Source organism: Eptatretus burgeri, chromosome 7, assembly GCF_056783735.1.
Source record: "Eptatretus burgeri isolate ZD-2024b chromosome 7, Ebu_testis_v1, whole genome shotgun sequence".
NCBI classification, from domain to species: domain Eukaryota; kingdom Metazoa; phylum Chordata; class Myxini; order Myxiniformes; family Myxinidae; genus Eptatretus; species Eptatretus burgeri.
In genome coordinates, this window is record NC_140967.1 from 68971070 (window position 1) to 68988274 (window position 17205).

A 17205-nucleotide genomic window follows, 5' to 3' on the forward strand; every position below is an offset into this window, starting at 1 on the left:
CAGGAATGATTCAGCTCTTTTTATGTGAATCGGAGCATTATAACTCTGTGAAGCCACGAATTTCATCCACAGACGTGAAAATGACACATGAATTGTATATACAATTTGCAGTCCTCGAAGGCTTTCTTCCTTCCACGCTTTCCAATGGTTGTGGCTCTGAATGAATCGCCAACGTGACAATATATACGATTATACCGTGTAATTATGTACAGGTTTTTCTTTCTAAAATTCCTTTGATACAGTAATGGAAATGTCATTATACTTGCCTCTTGAGAAGTCATCCTCATGCTTTAAGCAGATGCATATCTACAATTATTACATTGCACCCTGAAAAGGAAACTCTAGAGTACATCATCACATATGCAGTAACTCAGCAAAAACCGATCAGTCAAAGTTCTTTGTGATTCCAAATGTCATTTGTATCCTGTACAGCATGATGGCTTCCCACTTCCTGCAATCTCTTTGATTCGTTGCTTTGCGCTTTCACAAACCCTTACCCTAACCCGAAACACCAAACCATTATCCTACCAGTAAACCCTTAACATAACCAGAAAACTTTCACTCTAACCAGAAAACCCTCACCCTAACCCTAACCTTAGCACATGAGGTCATGAGACATTGCTTGCATCATGTGTTTTTGATTTATTATGTGCAAATTATTGATCACAAACACGACATCCATTTTTGAGTAAAAACAAATCCATCATTCGGTAAATATAATTTTGTGCGAAAGCCGTGATGAGATTTGGATTGTTTATTTGGACGTGAGATCAATAAGTGAAAAGCCTAAAACAACGAAGTAGAAAAAATAATTGTAAGATGATTGACCATTTTAAACGGTCAATTTTATTTATTTTATTACCTCGATGTCTGGCTACGCATTTATTATCAACACATTTAACGGAATCCAGTGGTATTTCTTGACCTATTTTATAATATAATATACATATATATATATATATATATATATATATATATATATATATATATATATATATATACATATATATACATATACACACAGGGTGGCTCAAAAGTCAGGAGCCACAGAGTAAATATTTTATAAAGTAGAAAATATGTGTAAGGACTAAAAAAAAATGCTTTCTGATAGTAAACAGAATTTATTTATTTATTGATTATCATTTGAGATTACCATTGAGAGTAATTTATATTAGTGCTGTCCTCAAACTCTGCAAGTTGTGCTTCCGAGCTGAGTCTGAGTCAAGCCGGGTTTGGATGTCAACTCCAAAAAGAACCTGGATATTTTCTTGTCACCTAAAATGAAATAATTCCAGTATTTTGTAAGTGTGTGTGGTAGAAATGTATGTTATTATACGAATCGAATGTGTTTTAGAATGGTCATGTTGTTTCTCTGAGTTTCAAAGTAAAATGTTACCGGAATCGATCACTGTAATTGTCACCTGTATGTTAGCCTTCAGCAGGGGTCTCATGGCGCTAAGTATAGATACCGTTTAGATTTGATTAGTTGATGTGAGTCATGCTTCATTAGAAATGAAATTGAAAAGCAATATCAAGCAGGAGGCCAGCGAAGATAACAAATAATTCTTATTTACACTTTAATGTTACTCAACAGAAATGACAGCAATCTCTTTTCATCATGAACTTTATCATGACAGCTGATAGGTTGAATCAAAAGACAATATGATATATTGTACTTCACAAACATATTGCATGTGTATCTGTGAGTGTCTTTGGGGATGTAAAATGAAGTAAAAGACACAAAAAAGGATGTTTTGTAACACGTCGCCATCGTTGGGCTCCTTCCGTGTTTTTCTCTTGCTTTGAGAAATATTACTATCTATAATTTTGTGTGATCCTTCTGTGTCTTTCTAAAGGGTTCCTACTTTGGTGGAATAATAAATGTTTTTTGTTTGAACCACTGCTCGAAGAAACCACAACGCTCATCTTTATTTCATGACTGGTTTGTCTGTTTGTGAGCAGGATTATCTCAAAATGTTGTGGACGGATTCGGAATAAAACTGTGTGGACAGATTGAGATAAGGATGAATTTATTAGATTTTGGTGAGGCTCCGGATACTAGAATTCTTAAAAGTGATTCTTCACAATTGAGAGATGGGACCAAAACAATATATAGCAGATATTTCAAAAAGTTGTGGGACAGATTATGACAAAAAACAACAACAACTTGGTGAATGAGTTAGGTCGGTGATAAGAACAAGCCGATTAGATTTTAGTTAAGGTCCAGATTCAAATCCGACCTAACAGTGGCCTCCAAGAAGTAAACTGTTCAGTCTGGCAGAGGTATGTGCTCTACTGCGTGCTGTTCTAGTTACCTTTCCAACAGTACCATTTTTATTCTTCTACGACAGCAAAAATCACTAAAAATGAAGCGTGATGGAGAAACTCGGCTCTTTTTATGTGTCGATTATCAGATGAAAGGAATGGAAATAAACTTTGCACTATCAAGTAACTAATTTATCGCTATCATTTTCTGCGTAGGCCAACATTGTATTGTGATGCGAGCAGTGCTGTGGTCAGCTATACCTGTCAACGCAGCTTAGATTGAGGCCATGCATCCCCCATGCGATCGATTTACATGCGCTTGATTGTAAGTGTTGCACGAGCCTCGATCATTGCAAAAAAAAAAAATATATATATATATATATATATATATATATATATATATATATATATATATATATACAGTGTATATATATATATATATATACAGTGTATATATATATATATATATATACAGTGTATATATATATATATATATATATATATATATATATATATATATATATTGCATCGTTATCTGAATTCCGGCACCCGACGAATATTTACCAAAATTACTCAGCTGAATCCAAACCGAGTTTTTGTTTCTGAGTCTCAGTACTAAAATTACAGTAAATGTTTGAATCGTTGACCATTAACTTGCAGGCACTTTTCAATTCAACATACACATGATGTTTGGAAATCATGATGATCCACGATGCATGAGGGCGGTCTTGAACACCTCCCGTTTGTTTGAATCACTTCAAATTTTTTCCAACAGCTCCCTAAGTAATTGGAGCTCTGAGTATTTTCATTGAATTTGGCAGCAATTGATTGGTTTAAAGAGCCTTGCCTTACACTTATTTAGAACAAGCTCCACTCACTCTCATCTTTTGTTAATTTTGCTGCCATCACTTATCTGGAAAATTGACAGAAAGAAGGGGTATATCATTTTATTTAATATAGATATTTAAAATAATATATGAGGTAAAATTAATTATTGTAGTTCAACAGCCCATATCTTATCTGGCTCCTGACTTTTGGGCCACCATGTATGTATGTATGAATTATGTTTATAAATTTACGGTCGGTTGTTGTATTGGTCAGTTATTTGATTTGGTTGCTTGTTTGAAATGCTCATCCAAAGTAAGTCTTTCGTAATTTAACTCAGCAATACCTCAACTGCCATCATCTACTAACTTCTCTATTTCTTCTGCCAAAGAAACCTGTCTTCTGTCTTCGTTGCTACTCCCCACTTACACATGCCCAAAATTCATCCCCCTACTAACATTCCCCTCCCTCTTGCTCATGCCCCCTCCCATACTCATGTCTCCCCACCTCCCGACTTACATCTTTCCAGCTTTACCCGCCTTCATTGTGACATATCTCTTTCTATGGCTTTATCTTTGCGACCAAATCACAGTATTCAAGTCTTTTTCTAATATCACACAAAACGTATCCATAACTGATGCAAGCAAATTTCCTGCTTGCCAATGATTTATCACTTTTATTTTCCAATCATAAAACCTATGAAAAAAAAAGATTTCAACTACAGAGTTATTTATTTGGTAATCACTGCAGAACCCTTCAGTGAATACAATTTAAAAAGAGGAATGGACTCAGTAGGTGTGTAGTTTTCTGTTAGATCATGACTGGTCTTTGGAAGTTGTTAAAACAATTGGTCAGAATATATATATATATATATATATATATATATATATATATATATATATATATATATATATATATATATATATATATATATATATATATATATACATACATACATACATATATATATCCCTCATTTTTGCCTTTTGCTTGGAGTCAGGTGCAGAACAAAAACGCATGCTCCAAGTTCCAGGTTCAAGACTATTCAAAACAGAGACAAAAAGACCCTTTGGTGCTGCTGTACTGTATCTTGGATGGCAAAGGCAGGTTAACATGTCTGCTCTCTAAATGTGTCTCCATGAGCAGAGCTTCACATGAGGCATGGCTTGATGTCTGGGCATGCTTGCTGTGTGTAGTAGTTTCCAGAAGGAACGCTTGGAAGACCTGCAAAGTGACCACTGGTGCCACCGAGGCTGAAGACTAAGTCCTTGCGGTCACAGTAATTTGGCGAAGAATTTGAGTAGCGCTGCAGACCCGCTGTAAAAGAAAAAATACACACGACAAACAAACATAGATCATTCACAATATTGTCGTCACAAAACTAACCTGCATATGGTGAGAAGTTCAAGGTTAAGGTCGTGTAACTCAACGTAATTGCAAAATGGATGTAATAAAGTAGTCTTCTGCACTCAACATCACAAGGTCCAGTGTTATTGCACAGCTCTAAAATACCTTCACGGCCTTTATTTATTATGTACGCTAATCCTTAACTTTCACCCAGCCCGGCCCCCTTCACCCCCCCCAAAATCCCACCCCCACTCCCGACCATGCCATATGCTCTCCATCATGCTTGTTCCCTTCCCTCCTCTTCCCTCTATCTCTTCCCAAGCGTGTTTGCCTCCCCACTCCTTTTGCACTCCCCTAACCTCCTTTCGCAATTCAACCATCCCTTCTCTTTCTTTTCTCAGATATAATTTTCTTATTTGCACCGCACTGCACCCTTCCCCATGAATACAATTTATTAAAACTCTGTCAGCACTTGCGACCTGGCCTGAGTAAGTAGGGAGCTGTGGATTCCCACGCAAAGTGCAGGATGGACTTGCTTGGTGCCTGTGGAAAGCCCACTGTAAACTGAGAATAAGCATGCACAGATGAGGAATTGCAGGGAAGGCTCTTGGCCCATCAAGCCGAGACATTGGTCTATATCAGGTTGTCTCTGAACAACACTGAGGAAAACTGAAAAAGACAAGAGATGAAAATCTGCCTTTTTTTTTTTCTTCAAATGCATGCATGGTTATTCACATGCAGGTGTGTGTGCACGCACACACACGCACACACCCACACCCACAAACATTTTAAAAAATGTCTGTTGCTCACAAATGTAATAATTTATTTAAGAGTAAAGGCTATTGCGAAAGCGTTATATTGCTGTGAAAATTACTTTGTGGTTAATGAAGGGTCAATTATAAATTAATGTCACCATAGCCCCTGTGTCTGTCTCTTTTCTCCCTCTGGAGTTAACATTTACTTCCCCATTGTAATTTCTCACCTCCACACGTGACCAAATCAAATGGCATGCCGACGTGAACAACCTCAGATGCGGCTGAGTTGACACGGTGGAGACTCGTGAACAACGTTGGAGGTGGGAGCTCATGCGCAACCCTCATTTGGGGTGGGGGAGATGCCACACCATGGTGGTGAGGGGGCGGCACCTGGCGGTGGCTATATAAGCTGCTAGTGGAGAATTGCTGTGGGGAAGACATCTCCATGCCTCCATTTCTGTCATTATTTTGTTTCCCCGTATCCCTGAACAACTCCATATGTTAAGTTAGATTAAGATAAGCGTACAGTCTGTCTAAGTCTTGGTTATGCGCATGTCGATCGGGTTTTTTCTTTCTCTTTCCATTCATTGATTTATTGTGTATTCCCCATCCCCGTTATTATTGATTAAACCTGTTTAGTTTTAAAAGCATTGTCGCTGTAGATTTTGAGCCGCGGAATTGCCCTCCAGCTACCAAATTCTTTCAAAAACTGAATGCATGTGCCAAGCCCCAGCTCACAGGCAAAATTAATTAATCTTTAATCACATCGCACTGCAGAGTCACCACTTGTGCACAGTACACCTCCACTCTGGCATCCTGTAAGTTAATCTCAGGTGGTCATGAATCAACCATACAGGAGACTGGTTCACTCCAATATTAACATTTAAAGGTAATTATACAATATGCTATATCTCACTTTTTCTTCATTGTAAACCTCTAAATATTTGTTTCCCTAAAGTAAGAAGATTATTAACTTTTGATAGATTTTTTTGGGGGTCAATAGAGGCTCATGCTTTTTATAGAATTCCATTGCTTATCACTAGTGAGAACGTTTCAAGGCTAGAACGAATCCTGGATGGATCCCCACTCCCATGCAGGACAGTCGACTGAAGGTGCAGGAATGTTGTAACTTTTCAGGATGCCGCAAATAGCTCACCTACACTTCGGGAAGGACAGCATCGAATCTTTAATTAACACCATTTCATGCTCACAGATGCGGCACCAGGTTTAACATTCATCTGATGGGCAGTTGATGCCTTGCCCTGCCTGTGAAACACCAGGATGATGGTTTATGTCTGGGCCGAGATTCAAACCCAAGCGAAACATGTGAGGCGAGTGTGCATAACTCAGAACTAGGCTATCTTGCTAACCTCTCGGTCCTCACATCACACTACTGTCTTAAAGTATACCAAAATTAAAGATTTTAATATAGAGTATTGTTAATAACCTCCAAAGCCAAACATAAAATTGGTTCCCACTTACATTCTGATCTAATCACACCTTACACCACTGTTAAACGCTACGGTCCAACAAGGAGAATCTCATGGTAGTTCTTCAATGGAGGATGAAGACTTTTGGTTAATGAGCATTCTTTATATTAAACTTCTTGACTATGAAACACTCTACCTTTTATAAATTTGCACAGCTTCATCATTTGTTTTTTTAAATCCCTCTTAAAACTTCATCTTTTCTTTTAACTGTGGCTTTTTCTTCATGTTTATTCGTATTACCTCTTTTTCTAAAATCACTGGAGTAAATAAATTATTTGATTGATGAAATTCTGATGCTTCTGATTCACTATAATCAACTCAGACAAATAAACTTTTTTTGCCCTTTTTCGTTCGGCAGATTAAATGCATTGAACAAATTTTAACCCCGACATGTGTTGTTGCTTTGCGTCACACTCGTCCACTGTTGCGGAATGATTCTACGAACAAACAACATCTGGAAGCAGGATTTACTTGGCCATGGCTCCAACCCACAGGCACCACACCGTTGGATCTTTGATATCCACCAGCAAGTGTAAGCTGCAGACGAACTTTTCCTTTATTTTGGCAGCACACAACATGATATAACGTTTTGTCTTCAAAATACAGGGACGGGACAAGTTGCATTTGGATATTATTTCTTTTAAAATACAACTGACAACAAATTACTTCGGTGCTGGCAGGGTAGTCTACATGATTCTGAGATGTCTAGCCTGGGTTCTAATCTCAGCCCAGCTATAAACTGTCATCCTGGTGCTTCGTGCAGCATTGCAATCAAGTACATCATCCTTTCCAAGGGGGAATTAAGCTGACCCATTGTGTTTGCTTGCATCTGATTGTGGACATTGAAGCTTCCACAGTCTCTTTTGAAAAAGAGAAGGCCATTGTGCACCAATACATTAGCCACATTTGAAATTTCTACCTTGTTATAGGTCTGCTTTGGAAGCCCATTATGATGCACAAGCAAATTATTTAGGGTAGCTTTTCAGCCTCAACCACCAACGATGGGTCTTGGGTGCTCTGGGTATCCCCAGAGGGGAATGGATGTCCGTGGGTGCTATGATGCACTCCCAAAGGGGAATAGATGATAGGAACGACAATAACAGGAAGCACAAGTTACTCTAAGGTAAGAACATCATCAATGAGCTATGTTAGAACAATTAATCATGTGTGTTCAATGACCTTGCAGTCATTCATTGTGAATCAAAAAATGAGACTTTTCTTGTAACAAGTATACCAGCTCCCAGAAGGGTCCTGTTATTATCCTCCCTGTGTTATACAGATCACAGTAAATCTCGGCTCGGGCCCGTTAGTCTGTGGGGTACGCAATAAGCATATAATGCCTCAAGAACGTTGTATTTCCTCCCTTTCAGTTTTGTATTAAACAGCAGTAGCGACTGTTTAAAAAGGTAATCATATGTGTTTGTGGTTTATAATACTTTTTTTACTTTCGGTAGGGGTGCCCCACGAAACACCACAATGGGCTATTTATACACATTATCACAACGTTCGTCCAAGGAGCAAAAACCCCTTTGGGGGTGGTGGGGGGGGATATTATTGGTATTAACATTGTTTTGTGATAACATTAATATTATGCTATTATCATTCATGTTATTACTTTTGTTATTAGAAGTGGCTTTGAAAAAACACCACATTAAACTATCTTAACACGAGTATAACCTGAACACGGATTTTCCCCAAGGTGGAAAACCTCATTGGGGAGGAGGGCAAATTAAGTCATTAAAACCATTAAAACCTCAAGTTTGGTTGAGATGCAATAAGTAACGACCGAATGTATCGCGGTCAACTAGATAGACAAACAAACACCAAATTGCGTATTTTAGTATGATGATTACTTATCGGGTCCTTTCAGATTCAGAAAGATCCCAGCTTTGTTCAATGCTGTACTTTCACATGCAGAAACAAAAACGGGAACAACTAGAAGAGCACTCGGTACAGCGCATACCTCGGCCAGGCTGAACAGTTTTATGTTTTGTATCCCACTGACAGGCTGGATCTGCATCCTGAACTTAACCAAAATCTAATCGGCTTTTCTTGTCACCGACCCAACTCGTCCACCAACTTTTATCATGACCCATTCACAACTTTTTTAAATATCGTGCCATATATCGTTGCTGGTCCCATTTCTCAGTGGTTAAGAATCATTTGGAAAAAAATTAAAGAATCCAGATACTTATCCAGGTCTTCACCAAAATAGAATCCATTTGTCTTTGGCACACATCCAAATCTGTCCACCAAGTTTCATCGGAATCCGTCCACAACCTTTTGAAATGTCCTGCTCACAAACAAACAGACAAACAAACAAACAGACAGACAGACAGGAGTGAAAACATAACCTCCATCCACATTCGTTTCCGGAGGTAATAAGCAAGAGAATAGGACGATAAGTAGGATGTATATCGGAACATGACTACGTGGGACATTCAAAAGGTCCTCAAAACGAGCCACAATAATGAAAGCACATCTGCTGTCAGACTTAAGTGCACATTGCCGCATTAAGGCTTCATACTTTATGGAACCTTTCACCCTTGCAGAAGAAAATCTCTACATTCCTGGGTGAAGTGGAGCGAACATAAGTGAAGAAAAAGGTACACCCTGGGAGGTGTATTTTTAAAGCCACCTTCAGCTTATGCGACTGGTCAGCATGGTCCTGGAACTTCCGAAACTTCTCTCTGCACACTTAATTCCCACCTCCAAGTGAGTGGAGTTACATACAAGTGGCACTACAATAGCATGCAATGTCATTGCAACGTGGCCTTGCTTTGTGTTTTCCACGTGTTCATTTCCATTATCGTGATGAATATATGAATATATTTATTATCACAAAAATTGAAAGGAATGTGGTGGAACACAGTGCTGTGAGCCTGAAAGGCTTGATACGCTCACCTATCGTCTCGGAATATAAGGCGGCAGAATATGGTAACACAGTTCAAAATTTTAAGGAAACTTGGACCACAAACGAAGCACTTTGTAGTATCTCTCCACAAGGCACTTTGCTCTTATTTGTATAAATGTGTTGTTTTGGTAATTTGTTCTTTCCTCCCCTCCCTCTCCCTCTCTTGGTGCTGCTTTCTCTTGAAATGCTCCACCTTACCTACTGCAGTCCTGACCATGAACTGGCAGGGGTGAGGATAGCGAGCGACATTAAATAGAATTGTGGAAATTCTAACAAAAGCACTACTACTACTACTACTACTACTACTACTACTACTACTACTACTACTACTACTACTACTACCACCACCACCACCACCACCACCACCACTACTACTACTACTACTACTACAACACCACAATTATTTTCATCTCCTTGTGCGGTCGGCAAGGGAAGGTTTGTGGCCTATCATTCACGAACACACTGGCCAGGGTTATGGTTTGGAGCAGGAGGGTGAGGACTGGGTTGGGCGATGGGGGTTGGGGGTAGAGCAAAGATGGGACAGAGTTTAGAAGGGGAGGTTGAGGCTTTGGAGGGGGGTTGAGAACTTTTTATGAGGGAGAGGGGTTGAGGAGTTGGGGGAGATGGGGAGGGGTTTGAAGGCTTGAAGTGGGGAAGGGATTTATGCCTTAGGGTTAGAAAGGGGAGGGTGAGGACTTTGGACAGTACAAATGTCATTGGCCATTGGTGTGTGCATGCATATGCGCGTCACTGTCGGGGGTGACTCAATAACCCGACGAGTAATGTACTAGTTGGTACTTAAAATCCACTCAAAATATGAATTTGCATGATTGATAGGATTGAAAACGACACTTTTTAAACAAAAGTTTTTTTCCCCCCCTTTTTCAATGACTTGGGTCCATCTACTCAGGGCAGACAATAGTGGATATGCATGATGATATCACTGCCACATTAAATTAATGTGAGTGTGGTTGTGTGTATAATAGAGTCATGATGGGTCAAGTGGACTCTGCAACCACGGAAGGTTTGTAATGAGTCGAATGTACAGCTGCGTGCAGCTTACCCACAGAAACAGGGGAAACATAACCTGGGCAGGGCCATCAAAACCGGGGGGCTGTCCCCAATGGATGTAACATTTTAATAGAGACAAGGAAGATAACTTCCTTAGGCAAATACAGCTATGCAGTGTTGGAAAAATATGTAAACATGGGTGAGGAGGGTTCTTTTAATTTTTTTGGTTGTGCTGCCCTTGTAATCTTGGTGTATAAATTATAATATTGTTGCAGATTCGCGCCCGTCGGCGTGCTGACGGCCACGTAACTCGAATCGCGGCACGTCGCCCACCGGACGGACAATCCAGTCGTGACCCTCTCGGACTAACGCCGGGAACCAGTCACGGGTGGACCTTTCGGTCTCACCGCGATCGGGCCAATCGGCCCCCGCGTGGGATAGGGTTGCTCGCCAAATTCGACCTACCTAAGTACCCACACGGAGGGTAAACCGGGCGATCGCACCTCGCTGCAGGTCGACTTCGGACATGGGCCACTTAAGCGACCCGTTCCGTACTATCGGGATAACCGAGCGGTGTTATTCGTCGGCCTCGACGGTTCGATTAATTATCGGGCGTCTTAGCCCACGACCAACCTTTACGTGAAGCAAGATGGGGATTCAATGAAAGAAATGACGAAGCGAAGCGGGAAAACAGTTCAACAATAAGCACATTTATTTCGCGATGAACGGAAAGCACACATATACAATTCCACCAAAAGCACATGTAAAAGAAGAAGACATAAAGCAAATGCAACAATGCAGATCTATCCGACTACCGGGCACTCGGCAACACTTATACAATTTTACTTCACAGACGGCGCCGACAACACATATTCCCAAAGCAAAAGAAAAGAGAACCACCCTCCAGGATGAGGGGGTAGGCGGGCCTGGGGCCGAGACCGTGTCGGGCCTACCCGTCTGATGATGAGACGCGAAGTGGCGGTGGTGCCTCAACTCCGCGGGCCTCGCGGACAGTGTCTGGTAGGGGGTGGGAAGGGGGCCCCCTTTTGTCGCACTATCTCAGCGCAGGGGGAAACAGGAGGGGGTTGCTGATGCTCGGGGAAAGGAGGATTTCACAAAATCTCGGGTCCCGCGACGAGCGTCTCCACCACGACCTCGGTCGCGCCGCCGGCCTCTCCCTCCGCAGTTCCCCGAATCCGACGCGAGCACCCCCTCAACCGCCTTCGCCGCCGCCGCCTCTCCACAGCTTCGTCCGATCGCCCTCTCCGTCTCCTCTCTGGACTCGTCCCAACTCTTCACTGGCTCCGCGAACTCCCAACTGCGAACTGCGAACTGCCAACTGCGAACTGCCAACTGCGAACTGCCAACTGCGAACTCCCTCTTCTGACGAACGCAGTCGTTTTTATAAGCCCCGTGGCTTCGCTCTTTTACCCTTGACCCTCTGCCTCCGACCCTTCACCTCTCTTGCTGGCTCCCCATTGGCCCGAGGAAAAGTGGGCGTGAATGCTTTTTGATCCATGAATTTGCATATAGCGACCGCCCTCCAACGCCCTGGAGGCGGGGCCAAATCGCCCGTCGCTCACCGATTGGACGGAACAAAAGTGGGCGTGAGTCGTTTTTGATCCGTTTTTCTGCGGAAAGTCCGTGATGTTTTTGAACACGCTGCTCGGTGCGCGCCCCGCACGAGTCCAGCATCGGTGCCCACGAGTGGCGCGAGATGACGGTGATGCGATGGTGGCGAGTTGTGACGGTAAAGGTCGTGGCGGTTGTGGTGAAGCGGCGTTGTGGTTGGTGGTTGTTGTGGTGATGGCCGCGTTGTGGTTGGTGGTTGTTGTGTGATGGCTGTTGAGACGTGGTTGGTGGTGGTAATAATGGCGGCTGGTCCAAAATAAAGATAGTAAAAGAAAAACGGCTATCCTGAAGAGTCGCAGCCCTCATGAATGACATTTATTCCCTCTAGACAACGGGTTTGGGCCTAACTACACATATACTTACCGAGATATCTCACCTAAGGGACCTGAATGGTGGTTTGCGAATTTGGTCAACCACAACAATATATTGTTATGAATATTCGTGCCCGTCGGTGTGCGAACGACCGCGTTTCACCAATAGCAGCCGGTTCGCCCACCGAACGGACAATCCAGTCGTGACTTTCTGCAATGGCGTCAGAAACCAGTCACGGATGGGTTTTCAATCCCACCACAACCTTGTCCGTACCCTACAAGCGCTGCAGGGTCCGATCGCCAAATCTTCGATTTACCTAATTATTCGCGCAGGTAGGTTACCGAGAGGTTGTACCTCAACGGGACCGCTTGGAAACGAGCCGCTTAAGCAGCTCGCTTTCTTTTTGGGATAACTGAGCGGGATAATATCGCGCAGTCCCGTTGGACCCGATCACTTTACCGGTTATTTAAAAGCCAACTAATATTCCGCAATATAAGATGGCATTTCAATGGGGGCATGGACGCAACGAATAGGTTTACATTTAAACCAGCACATTTATTTACTCTACGTATGCAGGAACAATCATGCAGTCATTCAAACACACCAACATGCACGTATACAGAACAAGCAATGAATGCGGCACGGCACGTGGGCAAGACAAAGCGCTACAACAACCGTCTATAAGTAATTATTAATGTACAGTCACTTACACAGTTTTACTTACGGGACTCGGCGCCACAACATTCATTCGAAAGAAAAGCAGGAAAAAGACCCCATCAAAGGCAATGGGGTCAAACTGGACCTCTTGGGTCTTTATAGCGTGGGACTTGGCAGACCGAACGAGTCCCACGAGACCGTTGCAGGTTACCTGCACCGTCGTGGTGTCTGGCTTGGGCGACCCGCGACGTCCCGTCCCCACAGCAGCTGGCGTAGCCACGGTCGAGCTCGGGCCTTCTGAGTGGCAGGCGAGCTCTCTCCGGCTCTCTCCACATGAACGCCCTTGGGCGACCCACGATGCTCCTTCCCCACGGCAGCTCGCGTAGCCGCGGTCGAGCTTGGGCCTTGCCAAGCGGCCGGGTGATTCGGTCTCAGTCGGAAACTCGTTTGAGAGGAACGGACGGGTCTTTGCTGTCTTCGAGTTGATGCTCTGTAAGAACCCGTCCGTCCCTCAGTGATGCTCGAACTGCGCCGAAGCCCGATCACCTCGGACCGCCTGTCGCTGGCTGGCGAGCTCTCTCCGGCTCTCTCCACATGAACGCGCGGTTCCGCGCGACACAGCAGGCAAGGCTGCACCTCCAGCTCGAGTCTCCTTCGCGACGCACGGACTCTCCACCGACTGCAAGCTCCAAGCTCCCGACTCCGACACGAGCCCAGACTTCCACGCAGCTCCTTGGCTTCTGGCTTCCTCCTGACTCCCCGACCTCTCCAGACTGACTCAGGCCGACCGATCAACTCGACTCGACCCAACTCGGACTCGACCCAACTCAGACGCGACCCAACTCGGACTCGACCCAACTCGAACACGAGCTTGGCGCTCTGCTCGTCCTTTTATAGGGCTGGTGAGACGCGGTTTGGCCTCTAATCCTCGACCTCTGACTTCTGACCTCTGCGCGGAAAGCGGACGTGCACAAGATCACCAAGCCTCTCGATCCGATCGCCTCTGACCTCTGCGCGGAAAGCGGACGTGCGCGAGATCACCAAGCTTGATCCGACGAGCATACGCCCCGCGTCGGCCTGCAGCGACGCCGCTCGATGCGGACTCGCAGCGGCTGGCGCAAAGATGGCGTCGTTTCGGAGACGAAGGTGAGGCGATGTTTGTGGTGTGGAGATGTTGACGGTTGCTGGCGAAGTGGTGAAGATAGCGTGGTTTGGTGAGAGGCAGGTGTGGTTGTGGTGGTGGAAGGCGGTTGGTCTGAAGCGGTTGTTGAGAGCGATGTTGGTGGTGGACGTGATTGGTCCAAAATAACGATAGTAAAGAATAACGGCGAACTCAAAGATCACAGCCCGGTTAACATGAATAGTTCCCTTTAAATAACGGTGGGGAAATCTATCTGGACATGGACTTATCGGCCTAACTGATCTAGGGACCTTTATGGTGTTCTGTCAATTTCCACAGCCGGAACAATATTGTGTTTATGTGGTCGGTGTCAGTGGTTAGAATTTAAGGACTTGGCACCATTTGTGCTCATGCAGTTTATCGGACTTTTGAACATGTATTAAGGATACATGTTAGGGATAACTTGTCTGTTGCTGTGTTGCTCGGGGTGACGGCGCTGTCCTTGAGTCGCACTTTGTACTATTTCTTGGTTTTTGGTTGGCTATCCCATTATTTACTCTATATAATAAACAATTCCAACCACCTTAACCTCATGTCAGGTACACACACGCACACACACACACACACACACACACACACACACACACACACACACACACACACACACACACACACACACACACACACACACACACACACACACACACACACACACACCAGTACGAAAGTAATGCCTCTTATTTTTCAATTCGTAACCTATGCGTCTTTGGAGAGCTATGTGAGATCACAATGAAAGGTTTGTATCTCCCGCCAATTTTATGTTGAGCAACATTGTGAATCGGTCACGTGACAATATCACACCATGCTTTCAAAATGGCTGCCCTGCTAGATGTGCATACTTCCTCTTCTTACGTGTGGCAGCTTGGTTCCAGAGTAGCCATAATTTTGTTGGGGCATGGCTGTGCCACTGATGCTGTGCCTGCTGTGCCCCGATACCAGTACACTAATACTCATTTCTCCAACTTTGGAAGGATGACAAGCTGAGTCAACCCCAACTGGTGTTAATTCAGTGGCCGACGGGACTCGCACTCAGGACCCTTCGGTTCCAAGCCAGCCACCATAACCGCTCAGCCAACGCCAGGCTGATGGGTGTACAAAGAACTGTGATTTAATTTCTTACTGTGGAAGAGGCTCCTCCAGTGGACATTCATAAGCATTGAAAGAATGTGTATGGCGACTCTCCCATTGACGTGAACACAATTAGACATTGGGCAAAGCGTTTCAAGAGCAGAGAAACCGATATAAACGACAAGCCTCAAAGTCGTTGGCCTGCAAATGCAATGAAATTGTAAAACGAGTCAAATTGATGCGCACATTAAACAGTCACCACTTCATAACATGCGAGTTGTGTAAGGCAGTGGATATTGGAAAACCAGCAGTCGTAAGCATCATAGAGGAACTCGGATACTCCAAGATTTGTGCGCGGTTGGTCCAGAGATTGTTGATGGATTAGCAAAAAGAAAATTGGAAGTTGATCTTTATGGAATTCTTCTAACACGACAAAGGCAAAGGTGAGAAATTTCTATCACATATAACACTGAACAACAAAATTTTTTTACTGGAGATGTGTAAAGTGATTTAGACTAATTTGGGTACGCTGATTTCAAAAATCATAACCGTTTTGCTGTATCACGTCAGGATTTTCAGTAACAGAAATATTCCCATTGCCTAGAAGTCAGGATTTCAATGAAATTTACAAAAATTCATTTATTCATTTATTTCATCATGAATGCTTCAAAATTATAGAAATTACAGAAAAACTCCACTAGAATGTAATTAAAAATGCTTTAGGCATTTGGCTTTGCGTTTGTGCTGCTCTGTGTCAGTTTCACGATGCAGGAACCAGCAGAAATCGCCCATCATGTTCGGGTTGTGCCGCCCTTGGTAACGCGTCTCCATGAGTGAAATCTCTTGGTGGAATCGCTCGCCGTGCTCGTCCGAGACTGCTCCCAAGTTTTCAGGGAAGAAGTTCAGGTGCTGGTGTAGGAAATGGATTTTCAGGGACATCCTGGAGCCAAGTTTCCTGAAGGACTCCAGCAGCTGCTGCACTATTTCTTCATAGTTGTCCGCGCGCTCGTTCCCCAAGAAGTTGTCCGTCACAGCTTTGAAGCTCCTCCACGCTGCCAGCTCTTTGGGGTTTAGAGTTGTCGGAAAAGTTTCGTCCTTCATAATCTGTCGGATTTGCGGTCCAACAAAGACACCAGCCTTGATCTTGGCCTCCGACAAGGTGTTGCCAAACTTTTCCTTGAGCCCAAACAAAAAACCCACGCCCATTCAGATCCATTGCCCGTACAAAACTTTTCATCAAGCCGAGCTTTATGTGGAGTGGTGGAAGGAAAACCTTGGCTGGGTCGACAAGGGCGACATGCTTCACGTTGTGTCGACCAGGTACATGCTCTTTTCGCTCTTCCCAATCTTTCTTCGTCCAGTGATTCTTGTCGTCTCTGCTATCCCAGAGACAAAGGAAGCACATGTATTTCGTGTAGCCTGACTGCAGCCCTAACAACAGCGCCACCACTTTCAAGTCTCCGCAGATGTACCAGTTGAAGTCATTGTACTTGATGGAATCAAGCAGCTGCCGCATAGTCTCATAGGTCTCTGTCATGCCGAACGCGTGAGCCAGTGGGACTGATGGTTTCTCGTTGCCATTGTGGAGCAAAACAGCCTTCAAGCTGTTCTTCCCCGAGTCGATGAAGAGGCGCCAGTGTGCAGGATCGTGATCACACCCAAGTTCTTTCAACAAACCGTTGATGTCACTGCAGAATGTCATCGTGTCTTCCATCTCAAAGAACTCAGCCATGTCTCTGTGACGTGCTC

At 43.7% G+C, this 17205-nt stretch overlaps 1 protein-coding gene and 1 long non-coding RNA gene across 3 annotated transcripts in view; one reads left to right on the top strand and one right to left on the bottom strand.

Moving 5' to 3' along the window:
* The window catches only part of LOC147023487 (uncharacterized), a 33940-nt gene extending 24549 nt beyond the window's left edge, over positions 1–9391 (top strand). For both annotated transcript variants that reach the window (XR_015060216.1, XR_015060217.1), the window contains exon 3: positions 9235–9391. This is a non-coding gene — a long non-coding RNA (uncharacterized LOC147023487). The remainder of the gene's footprint in view (positions 1–9234) is intronic.
* The window catches only part of LOC147023488 (forkhead box protein F1-B-like), a 128312-nt gene continuing 113892 nt past the window's right edge, over positions 2786–17205 (bottom strand). Inside the window, exon 2 of the mRNA XM_085888935.1 lies at positions 2786–4407. Within this exon, the coding sequence (XP_085745061.1) occupies positions 4241–4407 (167 nt within the window). The 3' untranslated portion in view covers positions 2786–4240. The remainder of the gene's footprint in view (positions 4408–17205) is intronic.